The sequence below is a fragment of the Sinocyclocheilus rhinocerous genome, unplaced genomic scaffold, assembly GCF_001515625.1.
Source record: "Sinocyclocheilus rhinocerous isolate Xijiao unplaced genomic scaffold, SAMN03320098_v1.1 scaffold1046, whole genome shotgun sequence".
Classification (NCBI taxonomy): Eukaryota; Metazoa; Chordata; class Actinopteri; order Cypriniformes; family Cyprinidae; genus Sinocyclocheilus; species Sinocyclocheilus rhinocerous.
The window spans coordinates 68,446-80,398 of NW_015646218.1; the positions used below are offsets into that span (position 1 = coordinate 68,446).

The 11,953-nt window shown below is 36.9% G+C and overlaps 2 protein-coding genes across 9 annotated transcripts in view; one reads left to right on the top strand and one right to left on the bottom strand.

The window, feature by feature from the left end:
• Positions 1-4,029, bottom strand: part of LOC107707165 (histone-lysine N-methyltransferase ASH1L-like) — a 29,501-nt gene extending 25,472 nt beyond the window's left edge. For 4 of the 7 annotated variants that reach the window (XM_016511089.1, XM_016511086.1, XM_016511088.1 and 1 more), the window contains exon 1: positions 3,666-4,028. The gene's annotated coding sequence lies outside the window, so the exon portion shown is untranslated. Of the gene's footprint in view, positions 1-3,665 lie in introns of all 7 variants that reach the window. The other 3 variants (XM_016511091.1, XM_016511092.1, XM_016511093.1) reach the window with 1 other exon arrangement.
• Positions 4,030-6,353: 2,324 nt separating this feature from the next.
• On the top strand, positions 6,354-11,947 carry LOC107707170 (28S ribosomal protein S29, mitochondrial-like). Of its 2 annotated transcripts, none has more exons than XM_016511099.1 (13): positions 6,354-6,507; positions 6,822-6,863; positions 6,971-7,096; positions 7,677-7,778; positions 7,917-8,025; positions 8,118-8,210; positions 8,297-8,427; positions 8,788-8,868; positions 9,103-9,276; positions 9,402-9,461; positions 10,372-10,461; positions 10,715-10,832; positions 11,769-11,947. In XM_016511099.1, exons 2-13 carry the CDS (start codon positions 6,825-6,827, stop codon positions 11,852-11,854), a joined length of 1,209 nt encoding a protein of 402 aa, XP_016366585.1. In that variant the 5' UTR covers positions 6,354-6,507; positions 6,822-6,824; the 3' UTR covers positions 11,855-11,947. The 2 variants fall into 2 exon arrangements, with proteins under 2 accessions (XP_016366585.1, XP_016366586.1); XM_016511100.1 differs by having other exon boundaries at positions 6,354-6,452.
• The last annotated feature ends 6 nt before the right edge of the window (positions 11,948-11,953 follow it).

Consider the following 11,953-nt stretch of genomic DNA (forward strand, 5'->3'; position numbering starts at 1 on the left):
CAGATCAAAACACATCTCTTGTTAAAAAAGCCTGCACCGTTACACTCAACTGTCCAGTTACCTGAGCTATTGCTGACTACCAGTTCAAATACTTAGTGCTCAATTTAGAGGCATGGATTATCAAAGCATGTGCAGCTGGCTCTGAACAGGCCGATTCAGATGCTAATGGAATTTGTTATTGAGTAGCTGACAAGAAATACTTTTAGAAAGTAGACGTCCTGCAGTGTGACGTTATACTCTATCTTTAAAACATAAAATTAAATTGTCACAATGCAAGATTACTGAACTAAAAAAAAAGTATGCACAGAGTAATTATTTTGGATTAATCTGTTCGGCATTTTTTCAACTATGTTTGATTGCAACTAAATTAAAAAATGTGTACTGTCATGTAAAATATTTATAATAAATATTTGCAAATTTAGCATTAAACTATGACTTAGTACAAGCTGTAACAGCTTTTTGGTCTGCAGCAGTGGTTCTCAACAGGGGTCAGGGCCCTCTAGAGGGCTTCAGCAAACTTCGAAGGAGGCCGCAGGATGACTTAAAACAATTCAAAATTAAAATGAGCTAAAACAACTAAAACATTACAAGAAGATATTTCGTATTTTACTTAACCCATTTTATTTTCTTTGAAGAATCAGGGTTCCCACAGTCTTGATAATCATGGATACATGATGAAACTTAATTTTAAAACTTTTTTTCTCTTAACTCTAAAACTTAAAAATTTCTAAAACTTTTTGAATCCTGCCATTTAATTTACAGAAACTAGGAGTCTCGGGCCTTCCAATATTGTTGTGAACAATGGGAGGCCTTGGAGTCAAAAAGGTTGAGAAGCACTGCTGTACTGTATGGTCAATCAACAGATTGCATTAAGGTGATACAAATGGTAACAATCTTAAAGGAAATGTTTGTTAAAACCATGCAGTTCATAAAAATGAGGTGCATCAACTAACCTATTGCTACAACTTTGACAATACTTTTCAACTGGAACCTTTTACTTTTAGTGTAGACGGGAGGAATGTCTTGTTACTACTTTTAACTGAGTCGAAATGCAATGATCTCTCTGCTCCCCAAAGACATGCACATTTTCAGCTTGATTGTGGTTTCTCTATTTTTTGCCCTGTTGGAACAGTTCATAATATTTCCAAATTTGGTGTAATAGAAGGGCAGCATGGTGACTGGTGAGTGATGACGCAATAGAAATGAAGACTTCATCTTTATAAAATCCAGCTAGCTTTATCTAACAAAGTATAGTTCTTAAATCTAAAGAATCAATTACAATTATTTGAACTCTAAAGGAAGCTTTACAGTAACTGTGAAGAGAAGTAGGTTAGCCAGTGTCTTCTTTCAAGTTAACTCTTAACCTACAATACAAATCTTTTAACCTACATAATAAGGTACATGAAGAGCACGAAACATCTTAATCTCCTATAGATCAGTTCCCTCGGGACATACCCACATAAAAATCCCCAGCAACTGCGAAAGGCTGGCTGAAACTCTGTTTTGAGTTGTCTGAAAGGCAGGTGCTTTCCCACACAGAGTGAGGTCATTCTATGGAAGATTCTGCACGATGACCTCAGTGCGTTAACTTGCACAGGGGACCCATAAAATCAGGTGGCTGACCTCCAGGCTGCAGGGAGGAACACGCTAATAAAGACCAGCATCGGTAGCCTGAGCCATCTGTGGGTTTTCGCCTGGACTCTGTCAAAGAACTTCCAATAACTTTCTATTCACTCATACAATCTCGCCTAACCATAAGGTAAAGTTTCCCACCCTGATCTCCCGTCGTGAATCATTTTGTGAAGTGCTTTAGCAACCGTTTCTAGCTAGTAAAAGTAACACCTACTGCAGGTTGTTTCAATCTTTGCTAATTCTTATAAAGAAGACAAAATCCAGCAATGTTTCACTTGCTAAGTGCAATCTTCTCAGCTCCTCCTTTAGGATTTGGTGCTAAGAAAACAATCCCAATGGAACGCTTGAAAAGAAAAATGGCCCGAGGAGAGGAGAGAGAGCAAAGTACAATGATGTGTGTGTGTAGAGAGCAGAAGAGGGAGCTCTGTGGCTATTAGTAGCACAGTTCAGAAGCAATGTGAGAAGGACGTTTGAGGGTCTTTCTCTCCCTGGGACATAAGCCTACTTTTCAACATTTACCATAATTATTCATTTTCTTGTACTGCTTCAACGTTCCCTCTATCAGCAGGTTTCTATCCCTTCATTCTCTTCCTTTTTCGTGTACTTCCATTTCATTTAGGCTACTTTTGTTCATAATTTTTCCTTTCAGTATATAATTAGCTCTCTCTTTTACACTATATTTCCAAAGCAGACCACACTGAGCGGTTAAATAAGTCACTGTTTCCCCGTAAATCAAAACCATATGCTCTTCCTTAAACATCTGTTTTGGTGTTGATGATACAAATCTTTGCAAACACGCGAAAATCTCGTAACAGAAAATCACTGTTCTTGTCATCTAGAAATATTCTGCATTTTCCTTTCTTTCTTCCCCTCCCATTTCCCCAAATTTTTCTTTACAGTGTCAGTTTTAGTGATCTTTACCCAATGTATTCTCAATCCGACCCTTCAACGTCAAGTGCAATGAGTCTCCAGGAAGTTATTAGGTTTCACTATGTTTCAGTTTGTGTATGTTATCTCATTACAAACGGTTATCTTATACTGTTCAACCCAATGGGGTCTTCTGTCCTGTTATGTACATTGAGACAGCAATAGGCAGGTTAACACCAGTGTTTGTCAGTTAAGCAGACCTGCTAAGCTCTTCCTCTGTTTCACTTGTCAAGCTGATTCAGTCAAATATTGTTAATCGGTGCAATGTGAAAGTAGCATACAATAGCCTGAAGTGCATTAGAGTAGCAAAACAAGATGACATCACTGAGCACTGCCCTTCATTCTGCAAAGCTTTTCTCCCTGACAGGACTTAAGGGTTCTCTGGGCAAACTCAGAGAATCGACCGTGATTTGCCCGCAAATCCATCTGCCAAAGGTGAAAACACATTCTACAGGCTCCTCTGTGACCTAGATATAGCCGGGTGCTCCAAAAATAGCAAAAAAACAGAGCATTATATGAAAATATGACAGAGATATGGACAAATAATTAGGAGTCTATGACAATAATGTTTTAGTTGGCTGGCCGCTCCAGCAGACAAGCACAGTATGTCAATGCAGAGTGAATAGGTCTTGATTGATGAAACATAATAAGTAGGATGTAATAAGTTACTGTTAGGTAGAATTTGAAGAAACAGTTATTTTTTCTAGTGAAAAGAAAACAGTGAAATGTCAATACGATCCTGTTATCTACAGAGCGAAGGCAGAATCGATATAAAGTTGTCGGGAAAGTGGCAAAAATAGGATAGGGAGACCGCGACCCAGCTTTCTAATCTATTATCGCCTATTTCGAGCTGTTTACTGCGTTATTATTTGAAAAGCTCAAATAGTATGCGATACAGCACGCGCGAATGTTTACGATAAAAAGTGTCGTTGCGTATTCATGCGCGAGGCCCTAACAGATGAATGCCCCGTTTCAAATTACATTTTTATTAAGCAACGGGAGTAGTACACTCCGAAATATGTGCTGTAAAACTCGTCGGAGATTTGAGAAAACAACAACAACAACAACCATTTCCACATTGCTTCACGAAATGAAAAATGACTTACCCGAGCTGCAAAGAGGACGTATCGCAAGAAAAGGAGCAGCTAATTTACAAGTGTGCGCAACGAGCTGAAACGATAAATGGAGAGATGTTGCGTGTCCATTGCGCGAAGCGAAGGACCCATGAAGATGAACATTGTGCAACACCACACGAAACTCACGTCCCCCCTTCTTCTCTTCGCCCCCCTGTTTCTATTCGTCTCTTGCGCAGTTGTTTTACATCAAAAGCATGGTCGTACATTGTGTACCCAATAGCCACAACCCAAGTTCACCGATGAGGGGAGACAGAGGAGAGCGATGACCATGCTGTATATGTTCGGTTACTGAGCTGATGCCTGCAACTTGAGCTAAATTTACCCACCAATAACACGAGATGTTCGCATGTGTGTGTTAGAAAATGATATCGAATAATCTAACCCGAGATGGCCGACTTTGAAATGATGAGCAATGATGTAATTGAATTGTGGGCCAACCTGCGTCGTTCAGTTTAAAGATAAAAGGTTATTGTTTATTGAGTTGTTAATATTTTGGAATTTATCAATATGTGATATTTTATTTACTATTATCCAGGCAAATCATCACTGGAAATCTCGCACTCTGACGGTTGATTCTCAAATTACCATGAAATCTATTGCCAACATCTATTTTTTGTCTTTTCTTTACTTGCATTACGTTGTATTACAACATGAAACATAATATTAAACTGCGCACTTACTGCCAGTGATCTATAGGTGGTAGTGCAAACATAATTCAGTACATAGATACTTACAAACTATATAAAAAAACCTAAATACATGCAAGTGTACATGTTAGACTAAGAATATGGTAGGAATTAAATTCATACAATAATCTACGAAATCTGAAAATGATATGCAACCAAGAGCCTACAATAACAAATGTTCAATTTGTGCTTTATGTAGGCCTATCGACAAATTCTTGTTTATTAGCCAGGTTTAGGTGAGTCTCAGCTGAAACTCAAAAGTAGAAAGCATAGAGGATGCTATATTTAAACTACAAACGTGTTGTTGTGAATTATATCAATCATTTCTCTCTTTGAGAGTGCCAACTGTTAGCATTCCAATTCATCTCAGTATTTTATTGACTTGCAAAAATACAAAACAATTAAGCAGGTTTTGAGTCACACTTGCTTTGACAAATATTACATTTTCCTAATAACAAAAAACAGATCAATAATATATACTTATCTTTTTGAAATGTCATCTTCATTTGAGTAAAGTAAAAGTGTTGATAGATGAATTTAAAAGTCACAAATGTAATTTTGAAACTCAGAAATGACATCATGCAAAAGGGAGAAGAACAAGGACATTAAAAAAATAAATGGTGTCTCTTTTAGAATTACAAAAAGAGCAATTGTAATCTACATCCAAATGAAAGTGCTATTGTTTCTTTCTCATGATACATTCTGCGAGCAATTTTAAAGGACACCTATTTAGTTTATTTTGTGGTCAGAGTAACAATTATTTTTATTTATTTCTTTATTAATATTTTTATTCAAACACTTTTCATTTTAAGAGTAGAGAGAGATATTAACGAAGTGAGATCTAATAATTTGATTACTGCACGTCATAAATCACATCAATTTAACCCGAAAACAACTGTTTAGATAGGCCTATCTTTTAATACCTACAACAATATGCCAAGTGCATTGATTTCTAAACAAAAATGTAACTCACAACAATACAATTTCAGTGGAAGTTGTTTACCTGCTGTATTTGGAGGCTGCCATCTTTGCTCTGAAAATACTTCCAAAGTCACTTTGCAGGTCTCCTAGCAACACACGATGATTCGTTCCTGAATAAATCAGTGTTTCTGAATGAATCATTCGAATTAATGAAACAATGACTCATTCATAATGCACAAAAAGACAGTCAATTGTCGTCACCTACTGGTGTACTAGCTAAAGAAAGGTTCACTAAACTGCACCAATAAAGCAGAAATTGACAACAGTGCAACTTAATTGTAAATTACGCAGAATGAAAATATAAAAACAAGTGATATTTACCTAATTTTTTCTTTATTTTGAAATGTACCTCAGGGGAGCATTAATAGGCCTACTTACGCCAAACTATTGCACTTTATGTAAATTGGTTTGTGTCTTTTTTTTCTGTTGTATTTTTTAAAAGTCTTATTTACTTTATTGTATTTTTTCTATTGTTATAGCCTATGTTTGTTCCTTTGACACCAGGAACAGCGCTCCAAATGTCGTCGTATACAAAGAAGGCTTTCAATTTCAATTTCGACCAAAGTAATGGGGCAAATGGTTTATTTATATCTTTTTTGATATATTGTCGTAGTTTTGTGTGTTAATATAATGTAATGCATGTAGTCATTTATATGTAACTTAATTTAATTTAAGACTGAATAGGTCTGGGTACAACAACAAAGAATAAAAAGTATCGAAGCTTACAAAGGCACTGTAAAAAAAGTTTGTAAGACAGTTTTAATGTGACACCTAAAAATAAATTATATATATATATATATAGAGAGAGAGAGAGAGAGAGAGATGAAGTATAAGAGTTATCAACTAGCAGATGCTAACAGGTCATGGTGATCACAGATTACGTATTTCGTATTAATTTAATATTAAACATAATTAATATCTAACGCTAACCAGCCAAACAATCGACCTTTTGGTCATAAGTCTTCGTCATTTACGTAATGACGTAACTTCCGACGTCTGTTGAACCAATGATGGCGACCTCCATCGGCCGTGGCTCGTGACAGTACGACCCGTTCTCATCAACCAGCAATACGTGGTTATCGCTGTACAGGTAACCCTTGAATGACAAGTTGTTTTCTACGTATCTGTCGACTTTTTCTCTAGGGGTAAGTTAATGTCTTATTGCGTTTTTTGTGCTTCACGTTGTAGCTGCATCATACCTCATACACTTTCATGCTTTCAGCCAGCATGTCTCTCGCAAGGTGACAGACATCATGATCCCAGACTCTCTCTCTGAGATTAACATTATAAAAAGGAATTTTCTTTAATTTAAGGAAATATATCACTGTCCATAAGTAGACACTTGCATAACAAGCTATCAGTTTAACAGTTTTAATGTGAGCATAGTTTGGTCAACTTGATTGTTACATTAAGAGAACCTCGTTGGCCAAATGTACAAATTGCTTTACATTTGTTTCAGAACATGAATCTGCACAAACTGTCCTCGCGACTGTGCCCAACAGTAAGTGTCATTTCATATATTATTTTATATTTTTATATAAAGTATATTACAGTTAAGAACATTTTACAGGATATAACGCTCATAACCATTATTTATGTCATTATCAGGCAACGCAGAAGTTCAGGCATCTCCACATTCAAAGCAATGGCCAGCAGCTGGAGGCAGTTGCTGTGGAAACGGCATCAGCTGAACCAAATCCGCTGTCAGTCTTCAGAACTTCAGAGCAAGATCCAGTACGTCCTAAAAATAGAAACTGTGTAGTGTCTTATATAAACGTTTATCAGTAGCTTTCAAATATACCTATTCATGAAGTTGACCTTAAAGGGGTAAATCACCACTGGCAAGATGGGTTTTTATAAATCTTGATTCTCTGTGCAGTATGACCATGAAAAAAGTCTGTGGTACATGACTAGAGAAGACAAAGAAAAGGGTCTGTGGCGTTCCATTTTTCCAATAAACTTTAAGACCTATAATGCATTTTTGATTTAATTTTGACAACATCCCTCTGTCAATCGGACTGTCCATGGTCGGAATACAAAAATGAGGAAGTTTGATCTGTATTTTTAACATTCCCCGGAGATGTCAAAAGTCCACCTGTTGATGCAAAATGAAGGATTTTGTGTGATCCAGCAGACTTTTACTTAATAATAAATACATTCATACATGAAATAAATAAATTAATTGCTTGGTAATTTACCTATTATTTAAATACTTACTCGCCGAGCTGCCCCTTGAAACTGCATGTAAAATATGTTCTGGAAATCATATTACATTCTTATTACATTCAATCCTCCTTGCTCTTTCCTTTCTCAGACGTACCATTCAGAAGGACATACTGGGCAGTATTACATGCTCCCACCGGCTCACATCCAAAAACTCTTCCCTTATGGACTGCCTCCACGCTTTCAGTTGCAGGTTTGGGAACAGTACTGTAGTATATGTGTGTGGAGCACATTTGCATTGATTTAATATAGTCCAAATAGAAATGCCATTGTCATGATTTGTGGTTGAAGTTGCCTGGACAACTAATGCATGTTTGTGCTCTTGTTTCAGATTAAAACGTTTAATGAAGGCTGTGTGATGGTGAGGCCGCCGGCGCTGGAGCTTATCTCATATCTTAAAAGAGCTGATTACAGCAAGCCTCCCCTGCGTTATGTACTCTGTATCCTCAAATACAAAAATCCAATCCAGTCAGCTCGTTTACTATGTTTTTCCACACTGATATTTCACAAATTCCTTGACAATGTGCTTTAGATGGAGATATTGGCACTGGAAAGACCATGTCTTTGTGTCACGCCCTGCATTACTGCTACACTCAGGGCTGGCTGATCGTGCACATACCCGATGGTGAGCTCCGCTGACCCTCATGCAATCAAAATGTATGGTGATGTGAAGTTTGGAGTCTGATGTTGCTATGATGTTTTTTTTTATAGCTCATCTGTGGGTCAAGAACTGTAAAGAACTGCTGCCATCTTCTTCCCGCCCCTCACGCTTCGACCAGCCGATCCAGGCATCCCAATGGTTGAAGAACTTCAAAATCACAAATGAACGCTTTTTATCCAAGGTACAACTTGATGTGTTTATTGTATTGTAGGGTTTATAAGCAAGTGAGCATTTTTGTGCGTAAATCACCTTATCACATTGTTTTTATTCCGATTTATTAATATTATTAATTAATATTTATTTTTTATTTTAACAAAATATGGACTTGCTTAAGTTGTCTAACTTCAAAATATATATAAAAAAAGTATTTTAAAATGGTAAAACTGTAGAAATTAAAATTTCACAATATATACTCCACTAGCTCCCTCCTTGTGTATGCGAGGAGATGTTATTTAATGTTTTTTATTTATCACTTATTTATTATTTTGGTTAATTTCATCATTTATTGAGCTGCTCTGATGTCAATCTTACCAATTAACAGTTAAAGACAACACAGCGGTATGTGTGGACAAAGAGAGAAAGTACTGAAAAGGGGCAGCCTTTAGGGGAGCTTATTGATCAGGTGAGTTTTATTCATCATCATCATATTAAAAATTCCCCATTACCACTACCTCAAATTGACTATATTCTAACTTGACTAACTTCTCATAGTTATTTTTGTAGTTTCATTCGTCACCTTGTTCTTTTCTTTTAGTTATATATATATATATATATGTATGTGTGTATAGTTTTAAAAAAAATTATAGTATAGTTTTTAGTTAACTATATTTTTAATCATTTGATTTCATTTGAACAGGGTGTGAATCGCATGAAGAGCAGTAGTGATGTGGTGGGCGCAGTGCTGCGAGAGCTGAGGCTGCAAGCAGGGGGCGCAACAGAGGGCGAGGGGGCCTTTAAACTGGCCGTAGCTGTGGATGGAGTAAATGCTCTGTGGGGCAAAACATCTCTTAAAAAGGAGGACAGAACTATGGTTTGTTGGTGTAAATTAGCCAGAATAAGTGAAAATGAATTCAAAAATATTTACATAATTATACTCATTTTATTAAATAATTTGTGCATTTGTTTGACATCCTGCTTTCTTTTCATTTTATGTAGTGTGAGCCAGAGGAACTGACTTTGATTCATAATCTGAGGAAGATGATGAAAAACAATTGGGTAAAAAAAAAAAAAACACACTCTTACTTGAAGGAATAGTTCACCCAAAAATGAGAATTTGCTAAAAATGCACTCACCCTCAGGCCGCCTGAGATGTAGAGTTTTTTTTCTTTATCATATTAAACCAGATTTGGAGAAATTTAGCATTACATCACTTGCTCACCAACGGATCCTCTGCAGTGAATGGGTGCTGCCAGAATAAGAGTTTATCTGATAAAACAATCCTCAAGTAATCGACACAACTCCAGTCCATCAGTTTACATCTTGTGAAGTGAAAAGCTGCGTGTGTAATAAACAAATATATCATTAAGACATTTTTACCTTTTAACTGTTGCTTCCAGCTAAAATATGAGTCCTCTATCTTTAATATTGCTTTCTCCTGTGAAAAAGTCATCTCTATTCTAAATCAGGAGAGAAATATGCTCATATCAAGTACAGTTTACCATTTAAGTAAAAACAGAGTTTTGCAAAAGCAAAGTACCATTAAACAAAAACAGTTAAAACAAAATTGAGAGGATAACGGGGACGGATAACACTAGAGGAAGCGTTATTATGGATTATGGACTGCTATTTTGGCCATAAGCGACAGTTTATGATGGATTTGGTTCTTACAAACATGCAGATTTTCATTGCACAAGACATTTATTGATGGACTGGATTCGTGTGGATTATTGCAGTGTTTTTCTCAGCTGTTTGGAATCTCATTCTGACGGCACCCATTCACTGCAGAGGATCCATTGGTGAGGAAGTGATGTAATGCAAAATGTCTCCAAATCTGCAATGAAGAAACAAACTCATCTACATGTAATTTTCAGCAAATTTGTATTTTTGGGTAAACTATAACTTTAATAGATTTAATGCTCAGTGAGTTGTTCACTCTCTATTTAGTTTACATTGCTCTCTGTCATAGAGTGGAGGTGCCATTCTCACAGCTTTGTCTCAGACCGGCTCTGTGTTCAAACCACGGTCTGCTTACCTTCCCAATGAGCTACTAGGAGAGGTCAGCAGCCCTCACACACAAAACAACCACATTATGCCTTTGTTCATTAAACTACTGAGTGAATGCCTTAAGTTAAGAGAGTTTAGTTTTCCTTTTTACATAAACAATAGACTTTGAAGAATTAGCTAAATAAAGTTTAGAGGCACCTGTTATGATCTGTTGTGCATGTTGTATAGATTTGTTAAAAGGGCTCAATATATTTGCACTTGTTCTCTTTCCTCCTCCCTATTTGTTTATGCCTTCTGTCTTTCAGGAGGGGTTTGATAGTATGGAACCTTTTGTGCCAGTTTCCGTGTCTAACTACAATGAGAAGGAGTTTGAGAGCTGTTATCTGTACTATTTAGACCGCAACTGGCTGCAGCATCCACACAGTAAGTTTGTGTATTTGTTTGCCTGGAGTCTGAGCAGTGGTAACTGGCAGTGCTGTGTGTAAAGAGAATAATGAGGCCATATAAAATGTAGGAAGTTCCAATTTATAATTGTCGGTAGCCATATCACCCTGTAGCCCAAGACTGGTTGCCCACTGAAGCTAAGCAGGGTTGAGCCTGGTAAGTACCTGGATGGGAGACCTACTAGGAAAACTAGGTTGCTGTTGGAAGAGGTGTTAGTGAGGCCAGCAGGGGGTGCTCACCCTGTGGTCTGTGTGGGTTCTGATGCCTCAGTATAGTGATGGGGACACTATACTGTCAAAAAGCACCGTCCTTCGGATGAGACATTAAACAGAGGTCCTGACTCTCTGTGGTCATTAAAAATCCCAGGATGTCCTGCGAAAAAGAGTAGGGGTGTAACCCCGGTATCCTGGCCAAATTCACCCATTAGCCTCTGTCCATCATCATGGCCTCCTAATCATCCCCATATATTGATTGTTGTAATCTTTCTTTTGTTGAAAAATTATGTTTTTCGAACAACCTAGTATGAGAGCCTGTTCTAGTACACCCCCAAAACAAAATCAAGACTTTGTAAAAGAGCATAATAGGACCCCTTTAAACAGGAAAATTAAAAGAAAAAAATTATTTTAAAATTTTAGGATTGGCAGTCCCTCACATGAGGATTATCATATTAAGAGGTCTGTGGCATCTAAAAGATTGAAAACTCATGGTCTAAATGAGTAATATTTTTCTGACAAGCTTTATAGCCCCCCCCCCCACCAAGTTCCTAAGTTCCAGAGCTGGAACTTAGATAGTTCCAGCTCTGAATTCTAATTGAACAAGCTAAGTTTATGAGAGTTCATTCTTCAAGGCAGAATAACCTTTCATGCATATGTCACTAGATACCTATTTTTATTATTTCTTATCTTTTACCAACAGGTCGATCTGAAGAAGGAAAGAAAGAGCTTATCTTTCTCTGCAACAAAAACCCATCCATCCTGGAACGATTGTGTGCCGCCTTGTAATGCACATTTGCTTATTCTTGCAACTGTATATCATGTGAATTCAACAAATGTATAAGTATGCGACTTTTTTCATAATAAAATAATTTAGAATAACTTGAA